Here is a 20,209-nt window from a genome sequence, read left to right as displayed (position 1 = left end):
GTCTTAAAATCAGGATATTTCCTGGCTTTTGAAAACGAAAATGTGTTCAGGTTAGACGTACATATAAATCGGAGCACTCATGAAATTTGCTACTGAACTCTGTATCGGAGAGCAGTGAAGCTTTATGTTTCCAAATATTTCAGAATCAGTCACAATGGGACAACATTTGCATCTCGATGTACATTTGTCATTAGATGTCGAATATAGAAAATCCAATAAAATTATGATATACTCTTAGAAATAGAATCAAGACAAATGTAACTTCCCAAATCTATGGCAAATTGGAAAGAACAGCCGATGAAAATTCGAAAAAGTAAAAATCGGCTGAATATCTAGGGTTTAGACGTTAACCAGAGATTATGATAATGGGCCTTAGAGTGGCAACTAAGGTTTTACTTGTGAAATAATTTTATGTCAAGTGCTAGTTATAGAGGAAACTCACTATCCGATCTTATACAAAAAATAACAGTTTAGACTTTATAGCGCAGATTAGGACATCATATAGACTTCCTAATGAATAACGGGCCTTTATGTTATTACAACCCATTGGAAGACATTAAATCTGGGTGTTAGAGTTAACAGAATGGACGTAACTTTAAAATTGTATAATTGAAAAAAACTTTTGCATCCTGTTCCTTACTCTAAACAAATCCCACAAATCCGAACCCTGATTTAATCCTTCTAAAATAAAAAAAAAATGTAAAAAAGGAAGAAAAATAAAAAAATTAACGAAAAAAAATCATAAAAAATGAAGACCATCTCAGATACACCACGACAACAAACATTATTGGTTGTACTGCGACTGCAACCAATCATGGTTGTATTTTAATGGAGTATAGTATGCATGGCTGGGATGTTAAAACCTCTAAACAAACTACATACAAATAGTGGTAGCAGATTTTAGAGATTTTTTCTTTTTGTATTTTTTTTTAGAAAACTTCCTTCTTTATTTCAACAGATATGTATGATGATTTTAGAAGTTTTTTTTTCTTCTTCTTACTCGTAAATATATTTTTATTTTTTTGTTTATTTTCTTTTTTTTTCTAGTTTAATTTAAGTATTTTGCAAGTTTTGGAGAAAAAAAATGTGTATGTGTTAGAGATAGTTGTTAGATGTATGTATATTTTGTGTATGTTTAAAGTTAAACTTTAGTTAAACAAAAGTTTAAATTTGTATAAGCATATTGTAGTACAAGTGTATGTTTGTATGTATAAATATAACAACATATCCTGTAAAATTTGGAGTAGAACTCTAGAGAATTTTTGTTGTGTCCATTTCAATTCATTACACTTTTTTGCTAAATATTTGTTTTGTGTAGTTTTTCTTTTTTTACAGCTTACCTCATTTTTTTGTAAAAAGTAGTTGAGTTTTTTTTCTTAAAATTTAGTTTAGTTCGTTTATATTTTATTTTTTTATAAATAAATGATATTTTGTGTGTTCTTGTTTTTTGTAAGAAGCTTGCTTCTGTTAGCATTTTTTTTTTATTTTAATTTGAAAATTCATGAATGTTTTTTTGTTTGTCTTTCTGTCTGTAAATGTAAAGTATTGGGTAATAAGGATATTGATACATGTTTTCTATATGCAAATGAAGTACCTAATTTTTTTCCTGTTTAAATATATTTATTTGTTTGTTTATTTAGTTTATTACGAGTCTAGTTTGTTTGTTTGCTTACAGATATTTTAATTAATTATTCACTAGCAATTTATTTAAAAGGTATTTTCAATGATTTTTAAATGAGTTTAAAAAAAAAACGTAATAAATAAATGACTAGTTTGGACCAAAAAAAAGTAGAACTTAATAAATATAAATGAGACTTATGGCAGAAAAATGAAAATTATAAATTAATTACCATATTACGTAGGTTGAGGTTGAGGTTGAGGGTGAAAAGTTTACGAGTTTAAGAGGAAAATGTAATTGCGTTTTCAACAAAATGTATTTCAAACTTAAAAAGTAGTTTTAAAATAGGGATTTTTAAAAAGGTAATTCGTTAGTTTCGTATTTTTCCAATTCAATTTCTAGTAAAATTTTTAATTTCATTTAAAATTTCGTGATTTTTCACTACAAATTCGTATTTTTAGAGAAATATTAGTCAAATTTCAAATTTCTAGAGAAATTTTGAATTCCTATTGAAATTTTGAATTCCTAGTTATATTTCAAATTTCTTATGAAATTTTGAATTTCTAGTGATTTTTCGAATTTTTAGTAAAATTTCGAATTTTTATAAAAATTTTAAGAAGAATTTCTAATAAAACTTGGAATTTTTATTAAAATTTCGTATTTCTAGTACAATTTCGAATATCTAGAGAAATTTCTAATTTTTGGTAATTTTTCGAATTTTCGTGAAATTTTGGATTTTTTAGTGAAATGTCTAATTTCTACTGAAATTTTGAGTTTCGTCTGATATTTTGTATTTCTAGTAAAATTCTGAAATTTTATTAAAATTTCGTATTTCTAATAAAATTTCGGGTTGTTTAGTGAAATTTTAAATTTCCAGTGACTTTTAGGATTGTTAGTAAAATTTCGAGTTCGTAGTGAATTTTAAAATTTTTATAAAAATTTCGAATTTTTTGATTTTTCGAATTTTACGAATTGTTCAAGAAATTTCGAAGTTTTAGTGAAATTTTGTATTTTTGTGAAATGTCGAATGTCTAGTGAAATTTTATGAAATTTTTAAATTGTTAGTGAAATTTCTTTTCACTTTTCGAATTCTAGTGATTTCGAATTTTTAGTGAAATTTAGAATTTCTAGTGAAATTTCGTATTTCTAATGAAATGTCGACTGTCTAGTGAAATTTAAAGTTAATAGAATATTTCAAAATTTCTGGTGAAATTTTGAATTTGTAGAAAATTTTGAATTTCCAGTGAAATTTTAATTTGAAGTAAAATTTTGTATTTTTATTGAAATTTCTAGAAAAATTTAAAATTTCTAGTAAAATTTCGAATTTACAGATTGATCAACACATTCCAAATAGAATATAAAAACAACTTCAAAAGTTGTGGTGATATTTTTTAAAGGAAAGTTTCTCTTCATCTATCGGTAAAGTCATGTGGACTACGGACAGTATTTACGGATTAAAAATAAAATAATGGTATTCCACCCGATTAAAATCAAAATGTACTTTCGCTTGCACTGGGAATCTGCTCCCGTGAAATCGTTTTAGTAAGAGGTTTTGAAACTCGATTGAAAGTTTTGTTTCTCTCAAACTCATCCAGAAATATGTTTCAAACAAATTTTCCAAATAAATTTAAATTCTCAAAACAAATTGAAATAATTTAATTAAAACACTTTTACATTTTCTTCAAATAAACACATACATACATAAATCTTTAGCACCCCAAAATAAACCCACGTATTAATTTCAAATACTTAAAGACTTTCTTTCCTTCAATTTAAAATTTAAGGGGCGGGTAATAAATAAATAAATATTTCTTAAAATCACCAAATATATGTTAAATAAGTTAGTTAGTTAGTATTATAGTTAGTGATTTAGTTAATTAAATTAACTAAGTAAATGTAATAAAATATGTATGTTTTGTGTATATTTTCTTTCATATACACCAAGTGAGGGTAATAAATATGTATTAAAATAATGTAAAAGAAAATGGAAAACTTACTCGTCCACAATTAAATATTTGTTACCATCCGAAGCAGCACATCTTCCCCTATAACTAAATTGGGAACCTTTAATGTGTATAGATTGTTGATAGCCCGATAGGAACCAAGAGCCCTCCCAGCGGGCAGGAAATGTACAATTGGTGGGCACTAAAAAATATGTAAATAAAAGAAAATTAAACACATGAGATTTTTTTATTATTTGAATACAATGAATTTTAATACGAAATTTAAATAAAATAACACAGAGGAACATTGTTGTAAACATTAAGATTTGTGGCATTTTAATTTAATATTATTTTCTTCCCGCCCTCTTTCTTCTCCACCAACAATTTTAATGTCCTCAACTTTAATCTTAACACAACAACACACTTTTTATTATTGTATGAAAAAAGATATGTAGATTTCAACGAAATGACCTTCAAGTGTTTTATTTGGTTTTTTGTTTGTGCTTCTAAAATTTTCATATGTGAGTGCAGAGTTTTGAAAGGCAGAATTCTTTTTTAACTTAAGTCATTTAAAATGAATAAGAACTGAACTGGAACTGAACTAGAACTGAACTAGAACTGAACTAGAACTGAACTAGAACTGAACTAGAACTGAACTGAACTGAACTAGAACTGAACTAGAACTGAACTAGAACTGAACTAGAACTGAACTAGAACTGAACTAGAACTGAACTAGAACTGAACTAGAACTGAACTAGAACTGAACTAGAACTGAACTAGAACTGAACTAGAACTGAACTAGAACTGAACTAGAACTGAACTAGAACTAGAACTGAACTAGAACTGAACTAGAACTGAACTAGAACTGAACTAGAACTGAACTAGAACTGAACTAGAACTGAACTAGAACTGAACTAGAACTGAACTAGAACTGAACTAGAACTGAACTAGAACTGAACTAGAACTGAACTAGAACTGAACTAGAACTGAACTAGAACTGAACTAGAACTGAACTAGAACTGAACTAGAACTGAACTAGAACTGAACTAGAACTGAACTAGAACTGAACTAGAACTGAACTAGAACTGAACTAGAACTGAACTAGAACTGAACTAGAACTGAACTAGAACTGAACTAGAACTGAACTAGAACTGAACTAGAACTGAACTGAACTAGAACTGAACTAGAACTGAACTAGAACTGAACTAGAACTGAACTAGAACTGACTAGAACTGAACGAGAACTGACTAGAACTGACCTAGAACTGAACTAGAACTGAACTAGAACTGAACTAGAACTGAACTAGAACTGAACTAGAACTGAACTAGAACTACTGAACTAGAACTGGACTAGAACTGAACTAGAACTGAACTAGAACTGAACTAGAACTGAACTAGAACTGAACTAGAACTGAACTAGAACTGAACTAGAACTGAACTAGAACTGAACTAGAACCGAACTAGAACTCAACTAGAACTGAACTAGAACATTAAAACAAGTTCTTTCAAAACTCTGACCTCTTAATAAAGACCCACAAAAACTCCTGCTAAAAAGAACGTATTAAAAAATTTACAAAAAAAGTATTTTTGTGAAAAGCAAGAGACACACACATATTCTCCCTCAAAAGAAAAAAACGAAAACGACCGGAAGGGAAAAAAGCAATAAAAATTTAAATATCAGTTCTTTTTTAACACATTTGTACAACTTTTTTACTTTACAATATTAAAGGAATGTTTAAATTTTTAATACTAAAAAGAAAACAAACCAAAGAAACCAACATTAATTTCTTACATATTAATTGAGAGACCAAGAACAACTAAGAGAGAAGGAGGGTGACCACCACCAACAGCCATTATATTCATTATGTTCACACCATTCTTTTGTACTGACATTTTTTCTAAAAAAAATTATAAGTTCACATTCATAAAAAGGAAGTCACACACACATATAGAGTATGTATGTTAATGTGTTTGTGTACATATGTTTAAGAATGGGTGCTGACAAGGTGGTTTGTTTTGGTTCTTTTTGGCTTTACATTAGTTTTATTTGAGAAACAATTGTTTAGTACTATTGACTACTGTTTTTTCTATTTTTTATATGTACATTAAGAGGGCTGAGAGGATTGTCACTCCTCTTCTTTAATTATTATGTACTTACAATACATATTTTTTATTTTCTAATTGCTGTTGTTGTTGTTGTCTCTTAGAAGTGTTGAAGTGTATGAGAAAATAATAACATTTAATAAGTATTTTTTTCTATTGTTGTTGTTGTTGTCATTATTATTGGTTCATTAATGGGAATTTTTGTATGCATTTGTAAATTCTGTTTATTTATTTGTTATTTTTGGTCATAAATTTAACAATTTAATGTGACGTCATTATTTAAATTTATTTTTATTAGATTTTTATTGTTGCTGTGTTTTTTTATTCAGCTGACCAAACACATTGTCATTAGAGGAGGGTTGACATTTTTTATTCACTCTTTTCAATTTTAATTAAAATTAAATGAGGGAGTAGTGTTTGTATGTGTTTTGTGGAAATTTATTTATGTCACAAACATAATGTTATTATGTTACGATTTAACGATTTGATTTTAACAAGTAAACAATAGCAAAATTTTAAAAAATTTTGATTTGTTTTTCTATAAACGATTGCTAATGAAAAACTAAATTTTTGGTACATTTTTATAAAAATGAAATTATGTATAGTAAAAAGTATTTAAAAAATAAAATATTTCTAGTGGATTCATAATTACAAATCTTCTATAACCTACAATTGTATGAATTACAGAATTGTCATTAATATTTTATAATAAATCTACATTCAAATTTAAATAGAATTTTTACCGAAAGTTTAATACCTAACTAAAATTTTAGTTATTCCTTTTTATGTAATAAAATCTTTAAGTTTTATTTTACTAATTAGTTTTTCTTAATTTCGCCTTTCCTTTTGAAATCCTTATGTCAATGACTTAATTATTCCTTTATACACATGTGAATGTATATAAACCCAACCCCCTACCGCGCTGTACAGTATTAAAAAGCAAATGAGCAATAGTTGGAAATTTCCATGACTATTAAGGGAAATTTCAATTACTATAATGGGACATTTTGATGACATACATTAAATTTAACATTAAAAGCGGACGATAAAGGCAAGAAGCCTTAGAACTTTGTGATATTCAATTTAAAATTAAAGGGATTTTAAGGAATTTAAATCCTTAAAGAAACTGAAATAGATATTGAGAATGTTTAGATAATTAAAACTAAAAAATTTCGTATTTTTGTTTAGGAAAATACGCCAAAAAATTAACAACTTAATTCTAAGTCCAGCCAAAAAAAAAATTTAATTTCCAAGAAAGTTCAGATCTAGTTCAGTTCTAGTTCAGTTCTAGTTAAGTTCTAGTTCAGTTCTAGTTCAGTTCTAGTTAAGTTCTAGTTCAGTTCTAGTTCAGTTCTAGTTCAGTTCTAGTTCAGTTTTAGTTCAGTTCTAGTTCAGTTCTAGTGCAGGCAAAAAATTAACAACTTAATTCTAAGTCCAGCCAAAAAAAAATTTTAATTTCCAAGAAAGTTCAGATCTAGTTCAGTTCAAGTTCAGTTCTAGTTAAGTTCTAGTTCAGTTCTAGTTCAGTTCTAGTTAAGTTCTAGTTAAGTTCTAGTTCAGTTCTAGTTCAGTTTTAGTTCAGTTCTAGTTCAGTTCTAGTTCAGTTCTAGTTCAGTTCTAGTTCAATTCTAGTTCAATTCTAGTTCAGTTCTAGTTCAGTTCTAGTTCAGTTCTAGTTCAGTTCTAGTTCAGTTCTAGTTCAGTTCTAGTTCAGTTCTAGTTCAGTTCTAGTTCAGTTCTAGTTCAGTTCTAGTTCAGTTCTAGTTCAGTTCTAGTTCAGTTCTAGTTCAGTTCTAGTTCAGTTCTAGTTCAGTTCTAGTTCAGTTCTAGTTCAGTTCTAGTTCAGTTCTAGTTCAGTTCTAGTTCAGTTCTAGTTCAGTTCTAGTTCAGTTCTAGTTCAGTTCTAGTTCAGTTCTAGTTCAGTTCTAGTTCAGTTCTAGTTCAGTTCTAGTTCAGTTCTAGTTCAGTTCTAGTTCAGTTCTAGTTCAGTTCTAGTTCAGTTCTAGTTCAGTTCTAGTTCAGTTCTAGTTCAGTTCTAGTTCAGTTCTAGTTCAGTTCTAGTTCAGTTCTAGTCAGTTCTAGTTCAGTTCTAGTTCAGTTCTAGTTCAGTTCTAGTTCAGTTCTAGTTCAGTTCTAGTTCAGTTCTAGTTCAGTTCTAGTTCAGTTCTAGTTCAGTTCTAGTTCAGTTCTAGTTCAGTTCTAGTTCAGTTCTAGTTCAGTTCTAGTTCAGTTCTAGTTCAGTTCTAGTTCAGTTCTAGTTCAGTTCTAGTTCAGTTCTAGTTCGTTCTAGTTCAGTTCTAGTTCAGTTCTAGTTCAGTTCTAGTTCAGTTCTAGTTCAGTTCTAGTTCAGTTCTAGTTCAGTTCTAGTTCAGTTCTAGTTCAGTTCTAGTTCAGTTCTAGTTCAGTTCTAGTTCAGTTCTAGTTCAGTTCTAGTTCAGTTCTAGTTCAGTTCAGTCAGTTCTAGTTCAGTTCTAGTTCAGTTCTAGTTCAGTTCTAGTTCAGTTCTAGTTCAGTTTCTAGTTCAGTTCTAGTTCAGTTCTAGTTCAGTTCTAGTTCATTCTAGTTCAGTTCTAGTTCAGTTCTAGTTCAGTTCTAGTTCATTCTAGTTCAGTTCTAGTTCAGTTCTAGTTCAGTTCTAGTTCAGTTCTAGTTCAGTTCTAGTTCAGTTCTAGTTCAGTTCTAGTTCAGTTCTAGTTCAGTTCTAGTTCAGTTCTAGTTCAGTTCTAGTTCAGTTCTAGTTCAGTTCTAGTTCAGTTCTAGTTCAGTTCTAGTTCAGTTCTAGTTCAGTTCTAGTTCAGTTCTAGTTCAGTTCTAGTTCAGTTCTAGTTCAGTTCTAGTTCAGTTCTAGTTCAGTTCTAGTTCAGTTCTAGTTCAGTTCTAGTTCAGTTCTAGTTCAGTTCTAGTTCTAGTTCAGTTCTAGTTCAGTTCTAGTTCAGTTCTAGTTCAGTTCTAGTTCAGTTCTAGTTCAGTTCTAGTTCAGTTCTAGTTCAGTTCTAGTTCAGTTCCAGTTCAGTTCTCTTCAGTTCTAGTTCAGTTCTAGTTCAGTTCTAGTTCTAGTTCAGTTCTAGTTCAGTTCTAGTTCAGTTCTAGTTCAGTTCTAGTTCAGTTCTAGTTCAGTTCTAGTTCAGTTCTAGTTCAGTTCTAGTTCAGTTCTAGTTCAGTTCTAGTTCAGTTCTAGTTCAGTTCTAGTTCTAGTTCAGTTCTAGTTCAGTTCTAGTGGTTTACTTCGGTTCTTATTTAGTTTCAGTTTTGTTAATTATATCGAAAAAAACTTACCATCATTACGTCCCGCCCAACAATGAGCTGATGTTGACAGCATTATAAATAACAGCCACATAAACAACCACTTTGAAACCGCAACAGTTTTATTCAAGTTATTGGAACAGCCGTACAGCAATTGACACAAATTGCCAAATAATGAAGATGAACCTAAGGTAATGCCATCATCAGTAATGATCTTACAATCAACAATATCACTAAGTGTTAAAGATGACGATGACGATGACGTTGTTGCTGCTCCCACACCAATTATATCCAAATTCTTTTGTTCTAAATTACATTCGCTGCCAATAGTATCACGTTTATATTGTTTAAAGCACCTACATTCCTTATTTAATATCGTTGTATACGAAGGATTTGTTAATATTGAAGATGATGATAATGATGAAGATTGTGATGTTGGAGAACATGATTGTGTGTCTGTTTCTGTAGTTGTGGTTGTTGGTGAGGGAGAGTGTGTTTTAGTTTTAATGATTTTTGAATTTGTATAAAATAATAATTCTTTATAATTAATATAGGAATTCTTAAGTGTTATCTTGTCTAGATTTTCTTCATTTTCTTTTTCCTCTTCTTCTACTTCAGCTGTTTGCGTGTCCTGATGAGTTTTGCTTAATCTTAAAAGAATATTTTCCTTAATATTTCCAGCTTCTAAGTGATTATCATACACCGCCTCCTCGTTTCCATTCACATTATTATAGTCTGGTTCATTGTCTAGCTGGTCATCACAGTTTTTCGAGGACATGAAAGTTTTCATGTGGTTTTTATATGTTTGTTGCTCCGCCAAGTCTTGGACATTGCTGAGCATAATTTTGCTGCTGTTATTATTATTTTTATTATGTTGATTATAATTTAAACAATGACATCTTGACAACACTGACGTGTTGTTAGTTTTAATGTGGTTGGTGCCGTGATGGTCCTTCGCAATGTAAGGACCACGACCACACGTTAAGTTTCGTTGTTGTAGTTGATTTTCTGTATCTACTTGTTCTGTTAGCTGTAGTTGTAGTACTTCATGCCTCACAGTTTGTTGCATAAGTGGTGGTTGTTGTTGTAGTTGTTGTTGTTTTAATATGGAACCATGTGTTTTTTGTTTCAGAGACTGCTCCTGTTGTTGTAATTGTAGTAGATTTCTACGACCACGTTCTCGTAAATATTTTGTACTACGATTGTTCGCATAGTTTACAAATGAGGTTGATAGAGAGGATGATGATAATGATGTTGAAGAAGTTGTTGCTGATGACGAGGCTCTAACTTCTTTAAGGTGTTCTTTCTGCTGCTGCTGTTGTTGTAGCTGTTGTCTTGTTTTATTATTAGAGGCGTATTGCAGTGTTGTGGTTGTTGTTGGTTTTATCGTTGTTGTGGTCTCTAAGGCAGGCATTTCATAATTTTTATAATATTTATCCTTTTGTTGTAAATTTTGCTCCTTAACCTGCTTTTCTTCCTGGTATTCAGATCTAACTTGTAATTCTTGTTCATGTTGCTGTTGTTGCATAGTATTATGACAACAGCTGCTACTACTTGTAGTAGTAGTACTATTACAACTGCTACTCATGCCAGTCATTTTACAAACACACTCCTCCTGTTGGCTACAACTCTTGGCTGGTGTAGTCAGTTTGGGAGTATTACTGCAACAAGGTCTGCTACTACTACCACTACTACTGCTGTTGTTGTTTTTGTTGTTGTTAATGTTAGTGCTATTCGAATTTATAGCATTATTATGATTATTACGACTGCTATTCAGACGATTACGGGCCACATGTGTCTGTTGCTGTAATACTATTGCCGCTGCTGCCGTTGTTGTTGATGATGTCGTTGTTGTTGCTGCTATATCTTGTTCATTACCCTTACTTTGAGATGTTTTTGACTGGGCTCGTGTCGTTGTTGTTGCTGTTGTGTTTGTAACAACATTCTTACACGGTTGCAAAAAAGGCGCTAAATATATTAATGTCGCCCTCATTTGTGTTGCCGTCATCGTTGTTGTTGCTGTCGTTCCTTCCAAAGATGTTGTGGCGTGTTTTGAATTCTAAAATAAAAGAAGAAAATAAAAAACAATCGGAGTGTTAAAAAAATACTGCAAAAAGACACACCAAGACATTAAATATAAATAACTTAAAAAATGTTGTAAGAGGAAAAAAATACTCTACTCCTCTTTATTTTAAACTTAAATGAAAAATATATGTACTTGCAACGTTTTTCATTCCAGTTCCCAGAAACGTGTAAAAATATTTGATTGTTGTTCCCCCTGTCATTATTATTTCTTAATCTTTTTTTTTTTTTCTTTTTTTATTTTTTTGCTACAGCTGTGCAAGAAAATTTGTTTTAAAACAGGGGTTGTATTTCTTTCTGTTAAAGTAAGGAATTTTGCGCCTTAATAAGCTATAACCTTAAACATTATAGAATTGATTCTATACCCCATCTCTTATTTCCCCCTCTCCTCTTATATAAATTCAAGTCATATCAAAAATTAAACTGAAAATTATAAATTTAATACATTAAGGAAATTGAAGCAACAATATGGGCCTGGACAAAATTTATAGACTTTTAAGGAAGTTTTCATAAGAAAAAAGTTTTGCTGAAAAAATAAAATCTTCTATAAAACATTTTATAGCAAAATTAGCTTTAAATTTCAGAAATTGCAAACATTTTGGGGACTAAAAGACAGTGGTACCAAAAAGAGAATGCTATTAACTTATATTGCTGCAAGTTTTCAGCACACAAAATGTTGTTGCTGACTTTTTGAATTTCGTGCAGAACGTGTGAGGACATCGGTAGTTCTCACAAGTACTGATATTCGTTACCCGAATCTATATTAGGTTCTTCCTTGAATAGAGCTGTGGTGTTCCGAAAGAAATTGTTTAATTAAAAGCAAAATTAATTAACAAGTTTCAAGTTTCTACCTTTCGGATTACTTGGAGACACTTAAGTGGCGATTAATTATTTATTCTTTGCATTGCAAAAAGTACATTCGTCACGAATGAACATATACATTGACTCAGGCATTAGCACTCTAGTCTAGTCTATAGTCTAGTCTATTGTTTAGTCTATAGTCTAGTCTATTCTATAGTCTATAGTCTAGTCTATAGTGTAGTCTATAGTCTAGTCTATAGTCTAGTCTATAGTCTAGTCTATAGTCTAGTCTAGTCTATAGTCTAGTCTAGTCTAGTCTATAGTCTAGTCTATAAATTTTATTACTTTTCTTAAAAAAAAAAAAAAAAAACACTTCAGAAAAAAATATCCAATTTCACTACAATTTAAACTCCTACAACAAATTCTCAACATTAAACACGTAAAAATAAATTGTCAAAAGAATATTTAAAAACAAGCCATAGAAAAAACACACTCCCTAAACACTCTAAATGCAAACAACCAACTGATGATCTGTGACAATTTTACGCCTTTAAATTTTTGAAAAATTTTCATATAAAACTAACAACAACAATTCCCTTTTCCAAAAATATATATTATAATCGGAAAAAGCGAAATATTATAAAGACATGTAAATAAATTTTAACGCATTAAAATGCAGTAAAATATTCTTCTTTTAAACATTTAAGACAAGCATAAATCAAAAAATAAAAAAAAAAAAATTATAACGTAAAACTTCAACGCCATTAATAGCGAAAGAAAATAAAAAAATTAAAACAAAATTTATTAACAAACCAGGCAAAAGAAAAAAAAAAAGAAATTGTTTCCCCTCTTTTGGAAAAAATTTTATAAAAATTAAATTGTTGAAAGAAAATACTCCCGAAAAAAGTTCAGTATGGCCAAAGCTGCATTTTTCCCAAAACTAAATTAATTGGAATTTAATTTTTTTATTTTACAATTTATTACTTTATACACACAACCATTTCCACACTTCATAATTTTTTATTTCTTTTTGGATTTTTTTGTTTTTGGGAGGGGGACAGTCCGAGTTTACAGACCATGTGTCAATAGTTTTATAAACGATTTTATTTTAACTCTAGAGGAGCCTATGGAATACTACTTGATTGTTTAAATGATTTTTTTTTTGTAGTGATGATTGTGTTGTAACGCAATTTTGTAAAAGTGATTATTTATCTGTGAATGAAAAAAAAAAACTTGTAAATTCCGTTTGTGTGCCGTATTTGATTAATGGTCAGTCCTACTTTACAGTGTAGATGTCACCTTTTTCATGAGATGTCATTATTTAAGCCATACTGAACACAATTGGGGCAACGGGCGTTCATTTGTAATGTTGTGTTATTTTGCTGGGCAAATTTTTTTTTTTGGCAGCTGTCAAGTATATTTATTGTCAAATTTTTGTTATTTGAAACGATTTCAAAGTAAAACTATTAAATTTTTTTAGTATTTCCACTAGAATTTTCAACTATTACAAAAAAAACATGTTAAAGGTCCGTTAAAACTATAACAGGAAGAATAGTACTCATTAAATCAGCTTTAAACCATCCATGTGACCTAATTTCTTCTTTTTTAGCAAACATTAGGTTGAAAATCTATAAAAATTTAAAAATACTTCTGTATTGTTTTCTCAAAGGTTAATTTTGAATCCTTTAATTTCTCATGTGGAAAAGGAGGCATATTATTCATTAATATTTAGGATATTATATCCTCTCTTTTATTTCTAAAAAGTAGACAAAACAAGTGTAGAGTTTAAGATTCTCGTTAGAATCCAAGTATCTTTAACAGTCCGGTTGTAATCCTATAAAAGCGTTGCGAAAATCTTTAAACATGAAGTCCTATCACCAAAATTCTCCTCGGAAATATGGTTGGAAGAGAAGCTGGGGTTCAACTTCAGCTTCTCTTCCAAACAGCAGTTCTCGACAAAATTGTGGGGCTTAAGCTCCAATTTGCAGGCTGTTTAAGCCAGCCTGGTTGATATTCAACTGCGGTCTCGGCTAAATGGATCAGGGACCCTGGCCCATCATTAAATCCATGGACTGATGCTGAACTTCGAGTCCAACATCACTTGGGCAATACCTAATTGGGGGACAAAGTACAGACCTTTTGGTAAAATACTGAAAGGTTTTAATCGGGTCAGTAAAGGTAATATTCTTGAAATTACTTTTACAATTGATCCAAATAGACAAATTATATATCAATCTATAGAAAATTTGGACTTTTATGCAAAAATATATTCAAACTTTAGTTAAGAATTTTCGTTTAAGACAATAAAAAGTTTTCGAAATTATGTTTCAGGTATGTTTTTCAGTTTGAATCCTTAAATTTCTCTCGTGTAAAGGCCTAATTAGACAAATTATATATCAATGGATAGGAATATGTATGTTCTATGCAAATATATAGAACTTGTTTTATTAGTTAAAGTTTCACTGAAGATTTTTGTTCAAAAGGTTTTATTGTTAAGAATCTGTTTGAATCCATCAATTTCTCATGTGTAAAAGATAAAATAACCAAATTATATATCAATGGATAGGAAATCGTGAGTTCTTTTTAAAGCTCTAAATAAAGTTTTAATTGTTTAAAATTATACAAAAAACTTTTGTTTAAAAAAAGACATTAATATATCGATATTAAGATTCAGAGTATTGGAAATGTTTCAAACATTTCTTAGTATAAAAGATCGAATAACCATGTTGTATACCAATGAATAGGAAATTGTGGCTTCTTTTAAAATATATAGTTTTTCATTATGTAAAAAGTTTGCTAAAGACTTTTACAGAAAGAAAGCAAAAAGTTGTCCCAATTATGATTATTATTATTTTGGAATCCAATAGTTTGTTTTATTAGGGAGATCAAATAGACATATTATATATCGTTGTATAGGAAATTATGCCTTATTTTCAAAACTGTATAAAATATTTAATAATTACAACTTTTGTAGAAGATTTGCTTAATTCTTACGAAAAATTTTAAAAAATTAGAGTTGTCGTCTTACGACTACAGCTCTATTTAGATCTTTTTTCCTTATATTTTTAGAATACGTGTTCTGATAACAATTATTATTTAAACTTCCCAGAATATTGCCAAATATTATAATAAAAAATACATTTCAAAAATCCCTTATTAACTCTAATTATTTTTAACATTTAACAGTTAATAATAAAAAATCATTACATTTTCCTTTTAACAACAATTTTTTTGCGATAACAATTACGCTGGTAACATTTAATGATTTATTTATAACATTTTTCCCCAAAAAATTCCCATAATTTCGCAATAAATTTTCCTTTTAATATTAACTTCAATATAAGTTTCCTGCCAAAAAAAAAGGTAAAAAGAAAACTTAACATGAAATTACTTTTTCCCGGAACTAATTTCTTTTTTTGTATTTTATGTTTTAATAAAAAGAAGGAAATAAATAAACAAGAAAATACAAATAAATAGAACACATACTCAGGTAAAATGAACAGACATGTGTGTGTCGGTATGAATAATTATTATTAACTTTAGATGATGCTTAAATATTTTACGACTACACAAACCAGCTGGAAGAAAAAAAAAAACGTGTTTGCTAAAATAGTTTTAGTCATCGTTATGAAATGGGCACAAAAATTTTCATAGTTAGAGAAAAGCTACTCCTTTTTTTGGAACACCAAAATATATAAAAATAAAACAAAAATTAACAAACATTTAAAACGACCAAGCGGTAAAAATAGAAAAATATATACTATATACTATGTATGTAGTCCATAAACGACCAACAAACCGACCGAACGACCACCTGACAGTTTGAAAATTTATGTTTGCATGTTTATCTACAATTTATTTCGTACAACGATGATGATGATGATGTGTTTGGTGTTGTTACGGACGAAAAGTGTGCCCTGTGTTGAATGAATGGCTTCTGTGTGTCCTAGAGTGAGAGTGTGTGTGTGGATAAGTGAGTGTTTTCCTTTTCCGTTACACTTTATATTAAAGATACATGGCAGCACACACAAACACACTTATGCAAAAACTGTTGGTTTTTAACTTTGCTACGCTTATACAAACATACATACATACATACACATGTGATAAAAAGGAGTCAATAGACATAAAATACATGCAACACCAAAACACTTTATATTAATAATACATGTACACATGTGAATATATTGGTTGTATTAATGTGGAAAATATTACGAGGTAGGAATGAGAATTAAAGGTAGATTATAGAGAAACTTAAATGTGTTTAATAATAGCAATTATACTTAATATTAATGATTACGTTTGCAGCTGATTTTATCTCAATTACAACAAAATTCCAAAATTACTCTCTATTACAGAATAACAAAAATACTCATGAAGTTAGAAAAGACTTCTTTGCACAAAGAATGACAGCTTAGTTAATAATCCTTGGTCTGACACTTCCAAAACAACCTACGCATATGTATATTCATGCTAGCAGTAAATATTTAGCCATATACCATAAAAAGGATATTTAACCGAAAATAAACATGAAGACCACAAAGCGAGAAAAAAACAACAACAACACAGGCAACAATAAACACATGTAAAAATTGTTAATAGGAAAATAAGTATTTTTTCTTACATTTTCCACACTTTTTTCACATTGTTTATGGCAGTTTTTCACAAAGGCTCCGTGTCTCTCACTCGCACACACACACATACAAACTTTATTTGAAATATATATTTATTTGTTTGTGTGAATTTTGGTTAAACATTTTATTATAATGAAACAAGAGAGTCCTTTTTTCTTTTAGTTTTTACTTTATGTTTTTGTTGTACTTATTTTACATACAACAATAACAAACACTGACATATTTTATTGTTATTACTTTGTACTTTTTGTGTTGTTGTAGTTGTTTTTGTTGTTTATTTGCAATTATACTCAAACTATGATCATCATCACCATCTTCTCCCATATTGTAAAGTTTTTATTTTATGCCGCAACTGACCAAGTTACAGTGGCGAGGTGACCAGTTTAAAGCTTGGACTATAGACCTGGACTATAGAGTATAGACCAGTCTATAGCCTAGACTATAAACAAGTCCATAGTCTAGACTACAGACAATTCTATACTCTGGACTATAAAAAAGTCCATTGTCTAGACTACAGACAATTCTATAGTCTGGACTATAGACAAGTCTATATTCTGGACTATAGACAAGTCTATATTCTGGACTGTAGACAAGTCTATAGTCTGGACCGTAGACAAGTCTATAGTCGGGACTGTAGACAATATGTAAGTCTATAGTTTGGACTATGGACAATTCCATAGTCTGGACTATAGACAAGTCTATAGTCCAAACTATAGTCTGGACTATAGTATACATCCTGTACAATAGACAAGTCTACAGTCTGTGCTATATACAAGACTATAGTCTGGATTATAAACAAGTCTATATTTTGGATTATAGACAAGTCTATAGTTTAGACTATAGACAAGTCTATAGTATGGACTATAGACAGTCTATAGTTTGGACTATAGACAGTCTATAGTTTGGACTATAGACAAGTCTATAGTTTGGACTATAAACAAGTCTTTAGTTCGGACAGTAAACAAGTCTTAATTCGGACAATAGACAAGTCTATAATTTGGATTTTAGACAAGTCTATAGTCAGGACTATAGACAAGTCTATAGCCTGGATTATATACAAGTCTATGGTCTGGAATATAGTATAGACTATACGCATAGAAGTCTATAGTCTGGAATATTGGCATGTCTATAATCTGAACTATAGACGAGTCTATTAGCTAGACTACAGACCAATAAACTGGACTATATACCAGCCTATATTGAATTGTTGTTATATCCACAATTTTGTAGTTAAAAACTTCTTATCAACTTTTTCTTTCAACTTGCCCACTGTTCCTTTTAATACATATTTAAGTATGCTAAAATATGTGTGTTGTAATGTTTTTTTTTTTTTTATTTTTGTATTTTGTAATTCTCTAATCGTAATCATAGTTATAGTTTTTTGTATTAGTTTTAGTTGCGGCTATAAAATACTACAACGTCTTTTAAGATATTTAAGATTAATGGTTACTAAACATCCTAAGGGTCTATTCAACAAAAATTGAAAGCAAAAATACAAAAACTATAAAAAAAACAACAAGGAAAAACCCACCAAAAAACTAAACTGTAACAAAATGGAAAAACTAAACAGAGGAAGAGGAAGCCACCGCAAAGGAGAGAAGAGCCAAGAAGAAGAAAAAAAACAAAGATGTTAGATTAATTTTTTATGTTGCTATTGAATGATGTGGAACAATATGAATTAGATCACGCTAACACTCTAAGTACATTGTCATACATACACCCATCCTATAAAATACATACAGCTGCTCATACACAAACACATTTTCGCATATATATGTGTACATACATATATATGTACATTTAACATTTAAAATACATACACAACAGTTTTTCCTATTTTTTTTTATTATTACTAATTTTTCTAGAGCTTTTAATAATTTATTTAGCAGCAATTACTAGCCCAACAACAAAAACATAAAAATGTACAACGAACATAAACTTTTTGTTTTACAAGGGTAATTGCTAAATGTAATTCGGTTTGTTATGCTAATTAATGTTTTTTTTTTCCTCATTCTTTATTCGTTTAAAAATTTTTGCTTATATTTGATGTATTTTGCCATATTTCTTAAGTTTAACGAGAGTTACTAATTGTAGTCATAAGTACTTTACTTATACTTATACATACTAAATATGTACATATATGAATATTTTTGTTTGTATTTCAGTTTCTTTGTCAGAAATTTTGTGCCATTAATAATTATGAAACAATGAAGATAAAGCTAAATGTTTGTTTTTTCTGTAAACTTTAATTTTTGAGACTTTGGCGAGTAGGTAAAGCGCTTTTTGCCAGCCATGTTTGCAATAAGTTCAAGAGTTTTACTGTAAATTAAGTTGAAAATTGGTGTTTAAAAAATTACAGTCTATAGTCGATGCTGTGGACTGGTCATAGTCAAGACTGTTTTATTGGTCAAACTATATCATACTGATTTATAGTCCAGAATACTTTAGACAAAACTTTTGTTAAGACTGTAAGCAGATCTGCAATCAAGACTATACAATGATCTCCATTTAAGTCTGTTTTAAATCAAGGCACTTATCTATATTCATAAGTATGAACTGAGCTATTGTTAAGACCAAAGGCTGATTTATAGTAAAGTCCAGAGAATAATCAATAGTAAAGACTATAGACTGATCTATAGCAAAGACACTTATCTATAGTCAAGACTATAGGTTATATATTAAAGGTTATATAGTAAAGGTTATAGTCTAATCTGAAAGACACGAAAATGATCTCTACTCCAAACTTATCTATAATCACTAATATAGACTTTTATATAGCCAAGACATTCAAGACTATGGACTGATCTATAGTTAGGACAATGGACTGATCTATATATAATCTTTAGTCAATACACTGATTTATAAATAAACTAATTTGTGGTCATGACTATAGACTGATCTATACTCAAGAACAGATCTATAGAAAAGACTACAGACTAATCTATAGCGAAGACACTGATCTGTACTTAAGACTGTAAACAGATTTACAGTGAAGACTATAGACTAATCTAAAGTCAAGACTGTAGACAGATCTAAAATTACGAATCAATACCGATCTATAGATAATAATATATCCTGTTCCAAAGTTACGACTATAGTCTATTCAGTAGTCATGACTATAGACTGATCTATAGTAAAGAATATAAATATATCTATAGTAAAGGATTCACACTAATTTACAGCCAAGACTGTGATCTGTAGTCAATTTTATAGACCAAATTACACACATCTATAGTCAAGACTATTGACTGGTCCTTTTTTTATTAAAGACTGTTCTATATAGATCAAGATAATAAACTGTTCTATAAACAATACTGTAGACTGATCTAGATATAGCTTGTTTTACAGTCAATACGGTAGACTGTTCTAAAGACTATTTTATTTGTGAAAATTATTTTAATTAATTTCTTAATAACAATTTTGTTTTTTTAAAGAGATAAGGAAGACTTTATTATCACAAAATATTAAATGACCTTGTTAGTGTTAAGTCTATAAATAAAATACAAAGAATGCAATTGTTCAGTAAACCTCAATTAAAACAAAATTATAGCAACAACTAAAGATTATACTAACTTAGGGTCTACCATAAGATAAGGTCACATTAAAGAAATATTTAATGAAAAAAACGTGAACAATTATATTAAGAATTTCAATTTAAATTAAGTTTAGAAGTGATCAGGAATCATTTTAAATTATTTTTTCTCACAAAGGTCTTAAACAAAATCCATTAAAAATTTTTAAATATAAATAAATGTTAATTTCTTCGAATATTTGTTTAATATGATT

At 29.4% G+C, this 20,209-nt stretch overlaps 1 protein-coding gene across 3 annotated transcripts in view; it reads right to left on the bottom strand.

Annotated features, from left to right (window-relative positions):
• LOC119601262 overlaps positions 1-20,209 on the bottom strand; it is an 89,966-nt gene that overhangs the window by 50,730 nt on the left and 19,027 nt on the right. For all 3 annotated transcript variants that reach the window (XM_037952089.1, XM_037952090.1, XM_037952091.1), the window contains exons 2-3: positions 8,940-10,965; positions 3,616-3,763 (exon numbers count right to left, since the gene is read on the bottom strand). In XM_037952089.1, coding sequence (XP_037808017.1) covers positions 3,616-3,763; positions 8,940-10,965 — 2,174 coding nt within the window. The remainder of the gene's footprint in view (positions 1-3,615; positions 3,764-8,939; positions 10,966-20,209) is intronic.

The sequence above is a fragment of the Lucilia sericata genome, unplaced genomic scaffold (assembly GCF_015586225.1).
Source record: "Lucilia sericata isolate MDLA Ls3-8-SP2 unplaced genomic scaffold, ASM1558622v1 Contig000153F_arrow, whole genome shotgun sequence".
Classification (NCBI taxonomy): Eukaryota; Metazoa; Arthropoda; class Insecta; order Diptera; family Calliphoridae; genus Lucilia; species Lucilia sericata.
Note: the sequence above shows the minus strand (reverse complement) of the source record. Positions and strands in the feature narration are given on the sequence as shown.